At 42.6% G+C, this 20,821-nt stretch overlaps 1 protein-coding gene across 1 annotated transcript in view; it reads left to right on the forward strand.

Moving 5' to 3' along the window:
- LOC143823168 (transmembrane 9 superfamily member 2-like) overlaps window positions 1-10,637 on the forward strand; it is a 32,580-nt gene extending 21,943 nt beyond the window's left edge. The window contains exons 15-17 of the mRNA XM_077309172.1: window positions 1,427-1,538; window positions 3,343-3,514; window positions 10,048-10,637. Coding sequence (XP_077165287.1) covers window positions 1,427-1,538; window positions 3,343-3,514; window positions 10,048-10,115 — 352 coding nt within the window. The 3' untranslated portion in view covers window positions 10,116-10,637. The remainder of the gene's footprint in view (window positions 1-1,426; window positions 1,539-3,342; window positions 3,515-10,047) is intronic.
- Window positions 10,638-20,821: the final 10,184 nt, after the last annotated feature.

The raw sequence follows: 20,821 nt of genomic DNA on the forward strand, positions 1-20,821 counted from the left end.
ATTGCATTGGACTTGAATGTGCCTCATGAGCTTCTGATGGGCTAATTCTATCTGCATTTTTACCGAAAGCTTAATACATGAAACTGCTTTGTACAGAGTCAAATGTTATGTCCATCTAGCTCAGTATTGCTTACTGGTAGTGGCTCTCCAGGTCTTCAAGCAGAGAAAAGTGTCTCCCAGCATAATGCTACCGGAGATGGCTTTGATTAGACTTGGGGTATTTCGCATGTAAAACCAAAACCAAAAAAGGAACACAACCCAACCTTTACAAGTGGGAACTCAGAAGTTGAGCTGTACACTAAAATAATATAAAAACGGTAATCATTTATTGTGGTGCACAATTTAAAAACAGAATAAAAACTACATAAAAACTATACAGAACTGCACATAAGACCAAACGCGTTTCGACCCTACTGGGTCTTCCTCAGTGGTCAGAATTATAACAATACACTCTATATACAAAATCTAAACTCATTATAAAGTGTAGCTGAGTGGGATCTATAGCTATATAGCTTTTTTTCTAATGCACCTGAGATACACTCTCAGCACAGAATTATAGAGTAGTGAGCCTAGGCATATGCCATAGGAGGTGGTCTCCAAAAAGTCAAAAATTTACACATTGGTTGGAGCCATAACATAATTTCTAGGCAGAGCTATGAATAATATGTTGTTCTAGGATTTGGAGAAAACACAGTCATAATAATTTCTGCCAAATTCTGAAGTGGCATGATATGTCACATCTGGGCTTAGGCTGGAAATGACATTGCAACCAAGGCACTTTGTGTGTGATGGACAGAGGGAGAGGGTGGGGGGTTAAAACTCTTCATCGCCATCTTTTAATGCTTAGTTTTAATGTTCATTTTAATGGGGTTATACTGGTTTTTATCATTTTACTGTGAACCGCCACGTGTCCGAATGAAATGCAGCGGTATATAAATACAAAAATAAATAAATATATCATGAATTATAAGGGATGCCCAGGCGGCTGGAAAGAATTTGCCGCCTTCATATCTCTCTTCACCACCTTTCTGCAAAGCTGAAGTATGTATAATGGGACTAAACACGTGTTCTTCCCATTCTTTTGGCCTCCCCCCCCCACTTGCTCTGTTCAGTTCCTCATGTTGAATTTTAGATTATGGATTCCTCAGGGCAGGGACTGATCTCCTCAAACTCTAAAGCAGGGGTAGTCAACCTGTGGTCCTGGCAGGGGCTCATGGGAATTGTAGTCCATGGACATCTGGAGGACCACAGGTTGACTACCCCTGCTGTAAAGCATCCTGCATGTGGACAGTGCTATAAAAATCAAATAACTCTTGTTTTGCTACCACCCATAATCTTTTAAATCTTCACAGTGATGACTCTGGATATTTGGGTGGGGTGGGAGAAGCTGAAATGCATATCAACAGAGTGTGTTCTCTCATTCTAGGTCCCACCAAATGTACTACATGTTTGGCTTCTTGTTCTTAGTGTTTATCATTCTTCTGATCACGTGTTCAGAGGCAACGGTCTTACTGTGCTATTTCCATCTATGTGCTGAGGTAAACAGATGTCTCTTTTCACTGCCAAGACCTGTGTATTTCTGGATAGGCTGGCCAGATGGTGGCTTCGAAAGAGCCGAGCTACATCTGCAAGTTACTGCTCCTCCATCACTGAGCCATATTGCAAAGATTTGTGGTGCCGTGGCTTCCAGCTTTGCAGACGTTCACTGCTTTGATAGAAAAGTGGATGATGCTATGCTTGGAAAGGCAGGATGGTCCTCACTATGTAGTAGGCAGCTTGGTTGTCGGCAGCTGTTGTGGGGAGTGGGAGGGGAGCACTTCTGCATGCTGGCAGAAGACCAAGAGGCTAAAGGGGGAAGAGAAGCTGAGATTTTTTTGTTTGCCACTGCCAGTGAAACAGACTGCTGCTGTTCCAGAGCCAAATCAACTTTTCGTTATATCAAGATGCAATCGTATCTATATACCAGCAATCTATATACATGCAATTGTATTTATATACCAGATTTGTCAGTCCGGCGGCAAGGGACCATTTGCGAGCCGCGCTGTGCACGGCTTGCAATTGGTCCCTTGCCACCGGATTGACAATCGGAGGGCCCAATCGGCAGGCGCTTTGTGCTTTGCCCCTGCTGATTCGGCCCTCCAATTGTCAGTCCGCGGGAAGGGGCCTATTGGCACCCTTCCTCATCCCGGACAGGGCCCGCCCTCGGGGCCCTTACTGCTTTATTTTATCCGCTCTGCTAGGAGCGGTTAAAGATAGTAGATATTCTCAGGACACCAGATTGTGCATGTTCATACACAGACATAGGTAATTTGGAGCACCTCCAACATGCCTCTGTTCTTTTCCCTGCCCCTTCCTAATCTTGATTACTTTGGAGGGAGTAGAACACAATTTGTATCATGATTATTTTAGTTCTATCAAGGCCAATGGATCTGAAGCCACACAAAAGAGCACTAATTAAAAAGAGTCAGGATTCTATTTCTTCCAGTGTGCTTCCCATCAGGATATGAGTCATTATCCCAGAAGCCCCTGTGATATATCTTGTATCGTAGAAAGAGTAGTGCAATTCTCTTCCGTTCTGCTTTCTTCACTGCTACCAGATGCTTTTCCTGTTGAGCAATAGGTGACTGATCCAGCATTTCTGGTTGGGTGTATTCCAGTCTGCTATACTGTGATGTCAGGTGGTGGCCAACCATGCTAGTGCTTGATTCTGACTCCTACAGTGTTTAACAAATGTATGTCCCTTAATGTGGCGATCTCCAATAGACAGATAAGTAGAATCTGCGTAAGAGAAGTAATACCTTATAGCTTATGGAAATGATAGTATCTGTTCCACTTAATATTTCTGGTAAGGGCTTGGAGGAGGAGCTGGTCTCATAATGCCCACTCAGAGCGGCTGTCCCGCCCCTGAGTGCTTCCTCCTTCAACTAGCTTGCCTCTCTGTCCAGTGGCCAGTCAATCTCCTTCTGTCCCCCAGGCCTGACCACCCCCACTTCCCTTCGAGGCTCAGAGACTGCAGATCCCTGCTGTGTGAGACCTGCCCCTGCCAGTGAGTTTCCTGCCCGGGGGCTGCCAGCCTGCAGCTTTTCCAGGTCAAAACACTGTCCTCTAACATGTTTCCCCTTACCAGACTTTTTTTCTGAATTCCAGTATCACCTTCTGTTTTATTAAAATCAGCTACACTGAATGCAGATGTCTTACTAAAGTTGTTTTCCAGTAAGTCAGTTTAATTAGCAGAAGTATGTCCAATGAGTAATTAAAATAAGTCCTTTAGCTGTATACATAAAGCTTTCATATATAAAGGATCATTTTGCCCCTTAAATATTCTCTTGTTTTTTTTTCCAGGATTATCACTGGTGGTGGAGATCGTTCTTAACCAGCAGCTTCACAGCCGTTTATCTCTTCATCTATGCAGTTCATTATTTCTTTTCAAAACTTCAGATCACAGGAACTGCCAGCACTATTTTATACTTTGGATATACCATGATCATGGTTCTGATTTTCTTCCTTTTCACTGGTGAGTCCCAAGTAGTTGAACATACCAGATTGGAGACTTGGTTTTGTATTGAGTTATGAAGGGACCTTTTGCTACCTCAGTGGTCTGTATGCTCGAATCTGTGTCTTTCTGTATATCTGCCTTTAACTTTGAACCTTTCTCCAATTTTTTTAGCAGCACAGTCTAAGACCCCTCTGTATGGCAGAATGTGAGATTAGAATTTGTGATCCATATAAATCACAAGAGCTTGTTCATTGTTTTTCAGAGGAATCAACTTGCCTATTCAAATGCCAGTAGTCAAGCGATGAACTTGCATAAGTGTGTGTGCATATGTGTGTGTGTATATATGGTTGGGTAGTTGGGAAAATGAAATCTGTTACAGAATTAGCTACCAAAAAGTGCTACATTTTTTTTGCACCAGTGGCCTTTTTCATAGTTGTTTTTGGGTTGCAGAAAGGTTTTTTTCGTGTCTTCAGATGAAAAGAAACAACCAAGCGGGATTTAATCCCACATTTTTGTAGAAAGCAGATATGGGAATTGGCATGATTCCAGCAAAACCTCTGTTTTTAAGTTCTAGCTCTGCAGGCCAGCTCCTGCTGTCCCCCGTAATTTACTCCAAATAATTCAAAAGTTTTAATTTTGAACTAAAACAATATGCTGATGTCTGTCTGGGTTTTAGTAGAAGTTAACTGCCATTCTGCCAATTTCGGTTTGACTTGCATGATGGAAATTGCTAGAATTAGAATTATCCTTTTCGCATAGGAAATGATAATTGAAACTGTCATAACAGCTGCTGAAAGGGATTAAAATCTTCTGTGCCTGCCCTCGTCTCCTTGATATGAAGGGCACTGAGGCCTAAATCTCCTTTGGTGAAGTTTATGCCTGTGTGTTCTCCCACCAAGGCTTGGTCCTGACATCATGTTCTGATCCTCCAATCCACGCTCTGGGAACATGCTGTAGGACTGCATGTTTGTTTTTCCTCATTAATAGTTCGGTGATCCCAATTTTATAGGCCCTATGTCCCATACCTTAGACAGACTATTGAAGTAAGGCTGTCCATAGATGGGCTGAAGAAGCACCACTTCCTTGCAAGTACAGCAGAGCTGCTGCACATTATGTGTAAGGCTGTGTGTAAAAAGAATACCTTCTTTTTAAAAACAATTACACAAAATGCAGCTGCAGAGGCATTCAGTAGAAGAAAGAGATTGATGCTGGGGAGAGGGCTTTCTTAATGGTTTTCTCTTCATTATATATCTTGTCAAAAGCATCCCGACAAGTTCTCTTGATACTCCATTGCCCAGATGTGCTTTCTCTGTGGGATGACAGTGTATGGAAGAAGTTCATGTAGTTGCAGTCCTCCCCCTACTTACCCTCATTTACTGATTGGGGCTTTCAGGGCTGCCCCAGAGATTGACCAAGTTGGTCTACCATCACATGACTTATCGAAATTACCCCTTTTTTGCCTGGTCCTAGAAATTTCCAGTATGGATTTCATAGTAATGAATGGTTAGTGAATGAGTATATTTGAGCAGGTTTGTTTTTACCTCTTGCCTTATTGCTCTTGGACCAAAGAGAAAATGCTGTATTTAATCTAAATGCATGGCTGTCTTGCACCTCTATTTGGGATCATCATTTTGACTTGTGAATTAATACCATTTTCAAAACTGCTTTTTGATCTTCTGGATAAATTGTGTTTAGAATCCCAGACTCTAAAATATACCATTGTGTATGGCTTGAAAGCTATAGGGAATGTGAAAAAAAATCAGTAGGTTGCAGAATGTTTTCTGTCTTGCTTTCTGCAATTATCCTATGCTTGTTGTTGTTAGTTGCGAAGTCGTGGCTGATCCATTGCGATCCTCCAGGCCTTCCTGTCCTCTACCATTGCAAGAAGTCCATTTAAGCTCGCACCGATTGCTTCAGTGACTGCATCCAGCCACCTCATTCTCTGTCGTCCCCTTCTTCTTTTGCCCTCAATCGCTCCCAGCATTAGGCCCTTCTCCAGGGAGTCCTTCCTTGTCATGAGGAGACCAAAGTATTTAAGTGTGCCTAGTGTGCTGCCAGGGGTGCATGGGGGCTCATCGGCTTCACCCGCCTGAGGCAATGGCTCCTGCCTACAGAGTTTAGGGAAGCCAGCCTGTGTCTTCTCTGAGGGGGAGTGCCCGCCCCCCCGCCCCCCCAACTGCTGCTTTCCCCCTCTTATGGACCCTGGGGCACATAAGAGAAGAGCCTTGATTTACAATTTAACATCTGTATGAAATTAGAGCAGTTGATAAAAATTAATGGAATTATTAAAGAATAACACCAAATACATATGGCTGAACTCGATGTCCGATACAATTGATCTAAGCTGTTAACAAAAAACAAACACTTCTAAATAAACTTAAAAGAGTGTTTATTTATGTTTTTTAAGTTAGTCAATTTAACTCTATTAGCTAACTGCTAAATCGGTGGTTCTCAACCTTCCTAATGCCACGACCCTTTAATACAGTTCCTCATGTTGTGGTGACCCCCAACCATTAAATTATGCAAGGGTTCTTTCACAGAAATTAAACCGAAACTGACCAATGGCATGAAGATCCATGGTTCATGATCGTATATAAATTGTATATAAATTGGTGGGTGCCTTCAGGAGGAGACTTGAGACCCACTACACAAGGTTGTTGTGCAGATGAAACAGGACCTTCGCAACAGCATCCAGTTTCGTCTGCAGAATAACACTGTGCAGTAGGCCTCAAATCTACAGAGAGTTGTGAAGAAGACATACACATGGCTTGGCTGTGTCTAACCCCCGGCCAGAGCAGGATTTTAAGTGAGAAGGGCCTTTTCTGTGGCCTCCCTGTCAGCCAGCTGTTTGGCAGAAGGGGAAAGCGCCCCGTCCTCAAAAGGAATGCCCTCAGGCTCCCTCCCTCAAAAGGAATGCCCACCCCCATGCCCTGATGCTCCCCTGCGTTGCTCTTGGAAACGTCTCCCTCCCCTCAGTCAGAGGCTGTCAAAGGATCCTTCCCAGCAGGCCTGAAGGGAGGGGGAGGGAGAGCATTCACCAGCCTCCTGCCAGCTCTGCCAGGGTTCTGAGGCAAGTTACAGTTGGACATGACAGGACAGCCTTGGGGTGAAAAGGGCTGGCACAGCCTGTCCAAGCCTCCGTTCTCATCCCCCTTGGCAGCCCTACTAACCTCCTCTCTCTGCGGTGGTCAGGAGCAGACTGGCTAGAACTCCTGGGTTGCCATGGCCTGTCTGGGTGAGGGACCAATCGCTCCTGAGGCCTACAGGCAGGCAGAGAAATGAGGCTCCTGAGGTCTACCTGTGCTCGGCGAAGTCTAGTGGCCAAATGGTGGCCAGCAGCCTCCACAGGCCTCTGTAGGGTGGGCCTTAGTCTGGGCAGCCAATCAGATGCCTGCAGGTTTTCTGCAGCCTTTTTCTGATAGGTTTTTGATAGCCAGGACTGTCCCCTCCCAGCGGGCGGTTTCACAAATATTAAGAGGAGGAAAAAGTGTTAAGGGTATCAGCTACAAAGCCTCATCTCATCTTTCAGATACAATATTAAAATTATCATATAGAAATTAGCTTTATTTGATGGATTCAAAAGAATCCAACGAAAAGTCTTGCTGTATCAGAGGTTCCAGCAAGTCCAGCAATCCCTTTTCTCATTCTTAGTTGTTCTGTGCATCCACATTTTATAGTAACCTCTCTTTTTAAAATGGTCAGTTTACTCTTCAGAGTGTCCCAAACACAGGGGTCACTATAAATTTTCGGGCTAAGTATGATGAGTTCAGTTCCGACACGGACTTCCAAAATGCGATCCTTTAGCATCCAGCCATGGAAATACTTTTTACAGCCATAGACGCTTAAAAATGGACAAAAAAGGATACCAAGAAAATGAGGAATGAGGATTCCAAATGCAAGGCTGTGTGGAGGGGGGGAGGGGCCATGGAGGCCGCAGGAGTGCCATACACAGTAGGGAGGAATGAGAATTGACCGTAAACTGGAAAGACTTTGAGATGTCAAGCCCATAAAGGAATTAAATTCCTTTTGTGTGTGGCGTATGATCTCCTATCAAGCGCAGTAAATCTGCCGTCCCCCCACTGTTTGAGAGGATGATAGCTGCAAACCTAGAGGAAGAGGGTAATCTGCAGAAGATAATAGCAGGCTGTGGGAAAAACCTTTAACTAGAAAGAGAAGTGGCAATATTGGAGGAATAGAGGAATAAGCCTTGTGTATAGGGTGGAGGGGAGGGAGGAGTGGGGGGAAGCTTCTTCCTTTTATTGTCTCTGCAAATATGTCTTTTCATCAGTTGCAACTATTAAGTGTTCAAGCCTCTAGGGTATTTAAGAAGGCAGCATATTTCTAATGAGTCTGATCTTCTTTTCAATTGCTTGGCTCTTTAGGAGATGGTATGTAGCAGTAGTAGCTAGATGATAATCTGTTGGTGATAGGAAATTAGAAGTACAATTGGTTTAGGAAGAAACAAAGGACAATGGAGTGTCAGGCACACTGGCATAACCAAAACCTCCAGCTCCCGTCCCAAGAACTACAAGGGCAGTGCTGTTGGGAGAACACTGTCTCCTTCCTTTCATCCAGCTTGGTTCTCCACTGTTGCAAGAGAAGATTGCCAACAGTGAGTAAAATACAGCCTGAAAAAAAAAACATTACTGGTGTTTGCTTTGAGGAATCTCTTAATAGTTTTCCTAGTTCCCTCAAATTAAAACAAAACATGATTCCATATGTTCAAATAGGTCCACTTCAGTTCTGTTTTCCTCTAGTCCAGGGGTAGTCAACTTGTGGTCCTCCAGATGTCCATGGACTACAATTCCCATGAGCCCCTGCCAGCATTTGCATTTGCTGGCAGGGGCTCATGGGAATTGTAGTCCATGGACATCTGGAGGACCACAGGTTGACTTCCCCTGCTCTAGTCACTTGAATTTTCCTTGTTTTGCAACAGAGATTCTGACCCTATGTTTTGGCATGTTATCTGAGTCTAAAGTCTAAAATAGACAGGGGATTCCTTGGATGTATAGGTTGAAGGAGGCAGGGACATGGGAGCCAGCTTGGTGGGTTTGATCCCCCACTCCTCCACATGCAGCCAGCTGGGTGACCTTGGGCTTGCCACAGCCCTGATAAAGCTGTTCTGACTGAGCTGTAATATCAGGGCTCTCTCAGCCTCACCTACCCCACAGGGTGTCTGTTATGGAGAGAGGAAGGGAAGCCTATTATAAGCATCTTTGAGACTCCTTCAGGTAGAGACTCCTTCAAGTGGCATAGACCCTATCCTGCTTATCTCCAGCAAGATGTCTGCATCACATGCCCTCTCTAACTGGTGGTGGGAGAGATCAAGACTTAAGTCATCATGGACTTACTATGTGCCGGAGACCATTCGGGAATCCAGTGGGAAGCAAGAAAGGTGGGCTATGATGCAAGAATAAAACAAACCCCTCAAAGTTGCTCGTTCTTTACTGTAGCTCAGCTGTTACTCTGGATGATTAATTACATGAATGTTTTAACTACTAAGCAATTCGAGATCTGTTGGGGCCACCGTGGTGTGAAGCCTAGATTAAAATTTCCACTCAGCTGGGAAGCTCGGAAGGGAAGCAACATGTGTCTTTCTTTGAGCTCCTTGGAAGAAAGGCAGGATAAAAATGCAATGGGTACATAGCTTGGCTAGATTCTATTTTATTTTTGTTAATTTTATGTATGGATGGCAGCAAGACTAACGGTATTTTATTTTGTTCGAACAAGCATGGGCTAATGTCAAGCTGGTGCTGCCTCATTTGCTAGAATCTCTGTGGGACTTTGATGTGTATGAAATTGTATAAAGATGAGCATATTACGTAGTATTTCTCAACAATAAAACTATAGCTGCTTTGGGTCCTGTTTGGGCAACATGGATGATAAGCATATTGAGTAATTGCTCTCTGCTAAACATGGCAAACCTGGGGTGGGCAGAGGGAAGAATCCTGGTCCCATGTGTGAAGCAATTTTCATGTTCCCTTTGAAAAACTTCTTATGGATCACCTGTGTTTTAATTCTTAATGGATCTTATCTGTACATTCTTGTGTAAGAATATAAGTGCCTTGCAGGGTTGGATTAGCATCTAGACCAGGGGTAGTCAAACTGTGGCCCTCCAGATGTCCATGGACTACAATTCCCATGAGCCCCTGCCAGCATTCACTCATGGGAATTGTAGTCCATGGACATCTGAAGGGCCGCAGTTTGACTACCCCTGATCCATATGTCTCTTCTTTCCAGAAAACCCAATGGCTATAAAGTTCTTGGCCCATCATAAAACTATTCACTGATCCACTTCTAGCTTGCCATTTATTGTTTGCCTACTCTTGTTCATGAGAGCCTACTTGTAGAATCATAGATTATAGAATAATAGAGTTGGAAGGGACCTCATAGGTCATCTAGTCCAACCCCCTGCACTATGCAAGACACTCACATCCCAATTGCTCATCCACTGTAACCTGTCACCCCTTTGCCTTCACAGAATCCTGTCTTCCAGGATCAGTTTAACTTCTTTTGGATATTCTCTCTCTGCCTTTTTTATTTTATTTTAGGGACAATTGGATTCTTTGCCTGCTTTTGGTTCGTTAGTAAGATTTACAGTGTTGTGAAAGTGGACTGAGGAGTGTGCTCTTGAACACATCCCTTGCGCTGCTGGACATTTTTAAACCATGTATGGAGAATAAACAATCACATCTTTAAAACAGTTATCAATACAGAGTTTGCAGGCTTTAAGCGGAATGGGATTGAAGAAACATGGGACATTTCTGAAGAACTTGACTTGAATTGCTTTTTACAAATGGCGCATCCAAAGCTTTTTTTTTTTTTTTAACATGAAGCTGAAGATGAAACAACAGTTTGAACAGCAGACGACAATGTACATCACACATTTTTTCCTCTCAACTGACGTTTATTGTGACTTGGTTACTTCTCTTTTTACACAGTTACTTGATTATTCTCTTACAGTATAAGACCGTCCTGTAAAATCTAATGTAAAAATGTGACTTTTTTAACCTTTAAAAAGTACAACTATACATAATACAGTAACCCGTCATCTTATACAAATGTGTAAGCGTTTAGTGTTTGTGCAGGTTCAGAAAAAAACAACTTACTATTTCAAATAAAACTGCACATTTCCAGCCTGGTTGGTGTTTGATTATTTCACAGGTTGGCTCTTATAAAGCCGCAAATGTATTTTGTTTGTTGAACTCCCAGAGAGCCAATGGAAATGGTAGAAGAGTCACGGTCAAGCACCTAAACAGTGGTGCCTCCAACCCTATTACATTTTATGAACAATTCTGCTGCCTTTTAGCAAGCTTGCTTTCTTTGGCTACCGCACTGATGCTGCTGTATTATTGATGATTAAATCCTAAACATCGAAGAGCTCTGCAATGATATATTCAGAACGGCTAAAGCAGGGGTAGTCAAACTGCGGCCCTTCAGATGTCCATGGACTACAATTCCCAGAAGCCCCTGCCAGCGCTGGCAGGGGCTTCTGGGAATTGTAGTCCATGGACATCTGGAGGGCCGCAGTTTGACTACCCCTGGGCTAAAGGGACAGAATGACAGTTTTTGTTTGTTTGTTTATTTATTTTTGAACTTTTATACCGCCACTCCCGGACCAGCTGGCTCATGGCAGTTCACAACATATGATAATAAAACACAACAACCCCATAAAACGACAAGCCCTACCAGTTTTTTGAGGACTACAAATACAATATAACAATAAAATAGCATAACATAGATGGCAGCAGTAACTAGTCTTATAGGCTGTACTCCTCAACCTATCTGTTCCCAGTTGTGCTAATAGATATAAATCGAGTTTGGACTCAATGGAAAGTTATGGTGATGTCAGTGGGGATAGAAAGAGATCATAAGAACCCTAAAGGACCAGCACACTTTTTTGCCCATGTTGGCTACCCAGTTGCCTCTAGGAACATGAAGGCAGTAGCCTTAGCCTACTGTTTTCCCACAACAGCTGTTCAAGGGTTATATGATCTGTAAACATGCTAAACCAGGGGTAGTCAAACTGCGGCCCTCCAGATGTCCATGGAGTACAATTCCCAGAAGCCCCTGCTAGCATTCACTGGCAGGGGCTCCTGGGAATTGTAGTCCATGGAGATCTGGAGGGCCACAGTTTGACTACCCCTGTGCTAAACAATCATGACATATAACCATGACATATAACCATGGATAAACCTTTTCTCATGGAATTTCCTAGGTCTCTTGGGGTCATGGTGTATAGTGCATTGCGGGCGTCAAGTCCATCGTTTGTGGTAGTGAAAAGTCAAAATACGTATGTTGGAAAAAATACTAAGAGTTTGTAAATTAAAAGCATGAATCTTAATGCTGTTGCACAACAGGGTGTGCTGCAATCACATCTAGAATACTGTGTGCATTCCTATGACCTTGGATAGTGAAAAACATTTTTTTTTTTTAGTGCTATGAAAACTTGGGATCACCCAATGAAGTTGATTTCCGATAGGCTCAGGACGCAAAAAAGTTTAATTCAATGTAGAAGTTGTGGAGTTCATTATCCTAAACTATGGATGGAAAGATAAATCAAAGTGGACATGGGAAAGCTGGTTTCAGTATCTCTATGAGGATGTTAGCTCTGAAATTGTGATCTGTTTAAGAGGGGAGGCCTTATGGGAAGAGAAAAAGGAAAGGATAAATAGTAATTGGACAAAGTATTTCCATTGGTTGAGGTCGACTGGGAACAGGGAGAGTAAGAATAAAGCCTTGAGCGGGATCAAGAAGCTGTGTACATGGTTGAAAGAGTTATAAGGAAACGGCAGGTAGGGTGGAGGGTGGGGGTGGAGTGAGGGAGGGAGAAAATGAGAAATGTAATTATAACATGAACAACTATTGTCAATAATCAAAGATTGAATAAAAAAAAAAATTTATTTTGGAAAAAAAAAAAATTATCCTAAACTATGGTGGTGACCACTGGCACACGTCCATGAAGAGATCTATCACTGGCTACTATTTATGATAGTTAAATGGAACCTCCATATAAAGAAGCAATACTGGAGGGTCCATGGAGAATCATCACCTCTTTATATCCTGCTTGTGAACTTTCTTGGGCCTGGCTGCTAGAAGCAGAATGCTGCAAAAGTAGAGCAGCTCCTAAAGTATCACATAGTACCAAATATTGCCTACAGTCAGTGTCACTGGTAATTATTTCAGCTTGTAAAAAGTGGGGAATTCTGCATTTTTTTGCAGTGCTGGTTCCAGAGTTTTATTGTTGACATAATATCTGTACTAGCTTACTTAATTTATTGTCTGTTTGCCACTGGAGGGAAAACCCTGATGTCTGACTTGCAGCACTGAAATCACTGAGATTTATAGTAGTAGCAAAACAAAGGGGGCCCCTGGGTGATTCTTTCTTGCGATAAAAAGTCAGATTAATCAGTTGTGCATGCTGGCCATATTTTTCTGTTTTGTTTTACTTTCCCTCCTGTGCTGTTTGTTGACTGGCATCATAATATATTGGAAGGCTGTGGAGCCATTGGCCAAATACCTTAAGACTGTAAAGCCTGTCAAGAAAAGAGTTTGTTTTTTTTAAAAAAATCTAGGGAATACTTTCTCTTTCAGCACCAAGTAATGGGCAAATGAACATACAGAGTCAAAGCTCCCAATGAAATTGTAACTTCTTCCTGAAAGAAAACCTTGCAGTCAAATTGTAGGAAATGACAGTAATGGAAACAAGCTGGTAGTTTACTGGTAATGTTGTTTTTCAGAAATCTTAGTATCGCTGTCACCCAGGGGTACACACACAAATGGATAAACACATGAGCACTTTGCCTTTAATGCCAATTGCAGAGGGGGGAAAATAGAGGAGATGTACCTTTAGAGAGAAACCCCCATCCCCAAACCTGCAAAGGTTGAACTGCTGAGCAATTTGTTCTAGGAAGATCAAGTAACGTAGGCACCCTCCACCTTCATGCACACTAGACGCACGTTGGCCTGCTTGATTCTCAGAATGCTGAAACAAATATTTCTTGATAAGGTGAGAAACTAGAAAGAGCTGCAGTGTAAAATGGCAGTTCCTGCAATTGTGGGGTACTTCCCATCCTTAAAGGGTATATTTGATATAAGTATTCTGTCCTCCACACCAAAATTCCACTGGTTTGCTATCCCCTTGCCTGCCTGGACAAGTCTCCCAAGTGTCAGCTCCAGCAGTGCTGGATTAGAATCAAGATACTGACTCAATTTCATTGCTTTTCTCATTCCTTTTGGTTACTTTGATAAAACAACTCCCCACCCCACCACTCAGTTTAGAAATGAATGAATCCAGATCCCTAACATGGGATGTCAGTAATTTGGTTTATTTTAGTGCTACATTAGAGCCTCTTGTGGCGCAGAGTGGTAAGGCAGCAGACATGCAGTCTGAAAGCTCTGCCCATGAGGCTGGGAGTTCAATCCCAGCAGCCGGCTCAAGGTTGACTCAGCCTTCCCTCCTTCCGAGGTCGGTAAAATGAGTACCCAGCTAGCTGGGGGGTAAACGGTAATGACCGGAGAAGGCACTGGCAAACCACCCCGTATTGAGTCTGCCATGAAAACACTAGAAGGCATCACCCCAAGGGTCAGACATGACCCGGTGCTTGCACAGGGGATACCTTTACCTTTAGTGCTACATGCTTTTTCCAAATGTGTGATTTCAGGTGGGTGGTATCCTGTATCAATGGTTGGTTCCATACTGACGTTGAGATGGTGTATGCCTATGTCACTTGAATGCTCAGTGCTTAACTTCCCAAGGGAAACTAAATTACATCAGCGTAAGTATTCTTGGAGAGAATCCTATATATAATTTATTCTGACTGATTTAGACCTAAAAGTGAGGAGTTTTCAAGTTATGTTCCTTGGCATCCCCGTGAGAACTCCCTCAATCAGCAGATCTGCAATGGCACAGAGGTCCATTTTCAACCGGTGTGTCATTTATAGGTTGTGCTCTTAGGTCTCTCAGGTCAGCACGGCGGCTCAAATGCTGAGTGGCCCTTTGTAAATGTGATTGTGGGTACAAGAACATCGTCCCAGAATCCTCTTCAGCATACATCCACCCTTCTACAGGGAGTCTTCAAAGAGTTCTTTGAAGGCAGATAGTTTGAAAATCACTTATGAGTTACTCATAGATGTCGCTGAGTGATGAACCTGCCAGAGGAAGCTACCTTTGCCAGTCATGTAAAAAAATTATCTACTCATGCTTCATTTCAATTGGCAGGGTGTTTTAAAGCCTGTCCTGGAAGTTTCTATTCATTATAATAACTTTGTTAATAACTTTCAGTGTGCCCTATCATTAAATATACCTTTTTTGTATTTCTCTACAATATTCTGCTTAGCAGTGGTTGAACTTCAGAAGTGTGAACCCAATTTAGAGAACAAAGTCCCTACTTACCTAATTAGCACCCACTTCCAACTTTTGCTTCTGGGGTTTCCATCAGGCTAGACTTTTAATTTCCCCCCTCCCGTTTGTGCTTCTCTGCTCTCTCTTAATGAATGGCAGTATGATGAGAAATAAAAGGAAATGGGGTGTGCGTGGCAGCTTGCACCTGAAACGTGCATAGGGCTGCAAAACTTGGATCAGTTGGCCCTAGGGTGTGACATGTTAACTCTTTGAACAGGGTTGAAACTGAGCAGACAGCATGGAAGCACAAAAAGTCACTATTTGCCTTAGTGTGCAGGATCTCAGTTTCTGCCTCTCTGAAATGTTACCCTGGCAAAGTATTCCCATTACTTCTGGGCTTTGTTTGGATTTTATCAGGTTGTTTCCTTTTGTTGAGACTAATTCCAGGTTAGCAGGACCATATCTCAACTCATATACCTGCCAATTGCATTTGTATTCTGGAGCAAGTTATTTCTGGCGTCAGGCTGCCGCCAGAGAGAGACGACGACGAGGGAGCCCCCCGAGGGGGCTCCCTGCCCGCCACCCAGACGCGGCTGCCAGAGAGACACGACGACGAGGGAGCCGATGACGACAGACCGCCGCCCGAGGGAGCCCCCGCCGTCAAAACGCCCACCCGGAAGAATGACAGTACCTAGCGCCCGCTGTATTACTCATACAGCGGGCTTGATTACTAGTTAATACATAAAGAGGATACGTGATACAGCACTACAATAGTTTTATAGAGCTATTTTTCTGTAGAATGTAAGTTACAAAATTTTTGCTACAATAATGGCAGAAAGAATGCAACAATGCATATTGAATTTTATACACTCCAACCAGTTTTTTTAGCAAAGAGGTGTATGAAAGAAAATATAAAATTTATAACGGATGCAATTGAATTTGAGAATAAGAGAATGAAAGCAGTGTTTCTATTTTTAGATGCAGAGAAAGTGTTTGACAATTTAATATGGTCTTTCTTACGGAATGTTTTGCAAAATGTGGACAGTGATCTTGCATTCTGGGGCTGGATCCACGGAATATATTTGAACCAACAGACAAAGATTTTAAATAATGGGAAATTAAAAGAACCAATTTCAGTTGAAAAAGGAACACGTCAGGGGTGTTCCTAATACCATTTATTATTTATACTAGCAATACATCTTTTAGTTATAAATATTAGACAAAACAAAAAAATTAAGGGAATAAAAGTGGGTGATGTAGAGTTCATGACGTGTTTGTAACAGTCTTGAATTTTCAAAAATCATTGCAATATGTGATTGAACATATTGAAAAATCTGGATCCCTATTAGGCTATAAAATTAACAGAAATAAAAAAAAAACATTAAAGGTAATCTGTAATCTGATTATGAAACTTTTAATACAACAAGAAGAAGAGATTATAAAAAGCATAAAGTGTTCATCAGCCACTGACCCAATTAAATATTTGGAAATAAATATGATTGGCCAGTACTCTAATTTGTTTAAAAACTGTCAGAATATTTGGAAGTTAATTGAAACAGATTTATTAAAATGGGAAAAACTTAAATTTCATGGATGAGAACAATCTCTGCAATTCATGTGAATGTGCTACCAAAAGTAAAATTTTTGTTCCATATGTGGCAGATGAATAAATGAATTTATATAGGACTAGCAAGAAAGCCCATTGCAACCAGGAATGAAATGGGCGCTAGGACCCAGGGGACACCGGTAGACGCAGATCTCTCTGTCTCTCTCTCTGTCTCTGTCTCTCTCTCTCTCTCTCTCTCTCTCTCTCTCTCTCTCTCTCGCCCATCCCATTATTTCCCCACCCCGGGTTCTGTCAGTTTTCCCCCGGAAAGATGAAATTCACATGGGGATTTTCTACTAACTAATATGCCAGAGAAGGGGAAAACTACAAAAGCCCCCTTCTCAGTCCTGGCCCCCACCTGGTGGAATGAGCTCCCTGAGGAAATCAAAGCCCTGCCTGAACTTCCACAGTTCCGCAGGGCCTGCAAAAGGGAGCTTCTCCACCAGGATGAAAATATGTTTTGTTGAATACGTAACAATGATGAAACTAGTATTGTAGTCAGATTAGTTATCAAGTTTGTAACTTAAATGAATAAAATTGTATCTGAACAGAAATAAGAATTATTGTATTTTATAGATAAAGCCTGAGCCTCTTGTGCCGCAGAGTGGTAAGGCAGTTGACATGCTGTCTGAAGCTCTGACCACGAGGCTGGGAGTTCAATCCCAGCAGCCGGCTCAAAGGTTGACTCAGCCTTCCATCCTTCCAAGGTCGGTAAAATGAGTACCCAGCTTCCTGGGGGGTAAACGGTAATGACTGGGGAAGGCACTGGCAAACCACCCCGTATTGAGTCTGCCATGAAAACGCTGGAGGGCGTCACCCCAAGGGTCAGACATGACTCGGTGCTTGTCCTATACATTATGAGAGCCAGTTTGGGGTAGTGGTTAGGAGTGCGGACTTCTTTTCTTTGCCTGCCTTTTTCCCTCTCAAGACTTAAAACACATTCAAATGGGTAGCAGCAGAACAAAGTTGGGAGTCCAGAGGCATCTTTAAGACCAGCCAAGTTTCAGTTAAGGTGTAAGTTTTCAGGTGCATGCATACTTCCTCAGATACAATGAAACCAATATAATGAATGATATAGTGAAATATATAATAAAATCAATATAATGAAACCAGCATGATTAATTGTATTTTAAGAAATGAGCATGCACACTAAAGATTATACCTTGAAAAAACTTTGTTGGTTTTACCCCTGGATTCAAACTTTTTAATAAGACTTAAATCACTCCTTGAAATATTACACCCACTCTACCCTAATATTATGGTCCTGATCTTTAGCTATACTTCACTATATTAACACACACATGTGTATACCATTCATAAATGTTGGTAAGATCTGTAGATGGATCTACCAGTGTCTCATTTATTTTGACATTTTGGTTCAAGATTTCCATCTAACACAGTCTTGTGATTATTTGCATCCTATGGCCAGTGCAGCCTTCTCAGTTTGGGAAGGCTAAGAACATTTGGTATGTGGGCCATTAAACCTACCACAATAAAGGAAAACAGTGTTGTCTTTGTGTGTGAGTGTAATGTGCACTTTCAGCTATTACAGGCATGCTTTGGACATTTCCGATCCTGTTCCGGGGCTTCCAGGGCCCTATTTTATGGAAATACATATAATTCTGATATTTAGTATGTGTAACAATAATCCCTAGGGGCAGATGATCTTCATTCTTATGACTCTTTACAAAGAAAAATATCTTTTCTAAAAAGCCGAGCTTGTTAAAAATGGTAAACTCTCATAGAAGAGAAAGCCACTTGGGTTTCCTGTTTCTCCTGCAGCAAAAGCCATAAAGCTGAGTGTGTGACATAATTTCTGTGGCGGCATGCTGTGATTTCATAAATGCAGGAGGGCGATTATAGTGCAGGATCAAGGTGAAACTGGATTGGGGAGGGGGGGGAAAGCTTCTATTCACATGCAAATGTTCCAGTAATAGCAAAGGGGATGCCACAAATTACAGGCAATTTCTTTTATTTGTGAATAAGTGTCCTTTTCAGCTCCCCCCTCCAGTCTGCTTTGTGTGTTTTTTTTTTAAAGGTAATATAGGAAACAATAAGTAGCAGAACTGGAGCGTTAAAAATATATTTAGTGGCATAAAATTAATTTGTGGATCAGTGATAAAAATAATAATTGGCTAGCCTTGTTAATTCTGTTCCTCCTTCCTATAAAATTGCAACATACTTTCCAAATATTAATAGATCACGTGCAGCAGGTTTTTCTAGTGAGGTGGATTGTGCAAGCAGCCTTTCCCCGCTACTCTTCAGTTTTAAAGTCTTGAGAACAGGGTGAAAACACAGCATCCTGCTTGTGTCTCTTAGAAGGTCAGGCTGTGAGGAGGTGTCAAAGTAAGGCTTCCACCTAGGATTGAATTCTATCCACACAGCTGTTTTGGAGGCATAATCTGCCTCTTTTGTATACCTCAATTACTCTTTGCACAAGCCAACGAATCTCGGGTGATACTGATAAACTAAAAACATATTATGGAATGATAAAATTAACCTTAAAGCTACAGCACTTTCGTTTTCTGAATGGAAATACAAAGCAGTTCCAAGGGGAGAAATATAAAGATTAGTAGAAAACTTGGGAAAATGGGTCTGTGTGTGTGTGTGTGAGAGAGAGAGGGAGGGAGAAGAGAGGAGAGGAGAGGATGTGTGTGAGCCACATTATTTATTTGTTCCAAATTGCTTGGAATTTAAACAGTTTAAGTGTGGGATTAAACTAATTGCTTCTGTAAAAACACCATTCCCAAGATCATTGAGCCTGCATCTGCTAACCCTGCAAGGGGAGGGGGCTGAGACTGGTGGGGATCACTGTGAGTCTGCAGGCAGATGGCCTTTTGGGGTTGAGTGGCTACCTGCCAGGTGGCTGCCATTTGGCCACTGGCGGAGACAGAGCAGGCTTGTCAGGCAAGGAGCCAGCAGTTCCCCCCATTCAGCTTCTCTTCCTCTTGCCTTTAATGAAGATGAGGCTTAATGCATCAGGATGGGATTCAGTGTTTTGGGGAGCACTGCTGCACATGCTGCAGGGGGAGAACGGTGCACTTCTATACATGGCTGTTGCTGTGCTGTCAGAGCACAGGGAAGCCAAGAAAGATGAGTCTGTTGCTTTTCACCAAACCGGGATTTCAAACCAGGGTTTGTAGCTGCGTTGCTAATCCAAGTAGATACTAAATTGTCATCAGTTGTGATGCCTGAATTCACAGACCGCTGTTTATTGAGTGGCACGCTGCCTGTGGCCAAGCCAGCAGCATGGAGAGGGTATCCTTCCTGGTCAGGACGGACTAAGAAGCTAGAGTTCACAAACCACATTTTGCCAATTTGTTGCAGAAGCAACAATTTACCAAGTGCCTGGAGGCATCAATTTATGTAATGCCTGGCGACAGATGTAAGAAAGAGGAAAGAAAGTTACACAAAAATGTGTGTAACTTTACAGTTCTTCAACGGGGGGTGTTTTGGTTGTTCGGTAAGGCATGGATGGGCCAGGTAGCTATCAGGGATAACACAGTTAAATAATTCACATCCATGCTTCCCATATGACTTGACTACACCCCAGAAACCTTAGCGGTGCTGGAAAATAAATTTGCAATGTCCTCGTGGATAGCCTCAATCTAGCTGGCCAACCAAGCTCTTGGCTTTTCCCATAACTGTGCTTTTCATGAACCCTTAAATGAGGGCAAAAAAGCATGGCAAAACATAAGGCATGTACATCTGCCGAGCCCCATATTTGTCACATCCCTAGGAGAAGTCTCTTGGGATAAGGCTAACGAGAGACCAGATTTAACTCCACCAATGGCCCACTGGTTAGTTTTTTGTTGGACCATCTAGAGCTGGGTTTCATGAAACCCCAAGATGTCTTGATGGTCCTAGAAGAGTTTTCAGAATGGGTGGGAGTTAATTCATTTTTACTATATTTTAAAAATGTGTTAAACATTTATCGTGTGATATGACCATATATGATCTGGTTGACCTATGGTCAATGGCCAATGGCCAATGAGGGGCCTGGAAGGGATGGGAAGGGGAGGGGCTCTGGGTGGGCAGGTACACAGCTATGCTTCCCAACCATATTCTATACTTCTGGGCTTTCTAGAAACCTGAAGAATATTTCAGGGGTTTCTCAATGGTCAAAAAGTTGAGAAAGGCTGGTCTAGAACTCGCTAGCTGTTAGTCTTGTTATATGTGATGGAACCAGTGGCTTTGGTCCTGCTCCTAGTCTGACACCCCTAACCACTCCACCACTGGCTCTCAGTGCACTTGCTATTTAATGGAATAAAGTTCTACCAGTATTAGACAAGCAAAGTAATGGATAGTTGCAATGCTATTTGTAGCTAATGGCATCCCTTCCTTAGGATACTCCTCTGTATTTGCAAAACCTTAC

Source organism: Paroedura picta, chromosome 13 (genome assembly GCF_049243985.1).
Source record: "Paroedura picta isolate Pp20150507F chromosome 13, Ppicta_v3.0, whole genome shotgun sequence".
In the NCBI taxonomy this organism is placed as follows: domain Eukaryota; kingdom Metazoa; phylum Chordata; class Lepidosauria; order Squamata; family Gekkonidae; genus Paroedura; species Paroedura picta.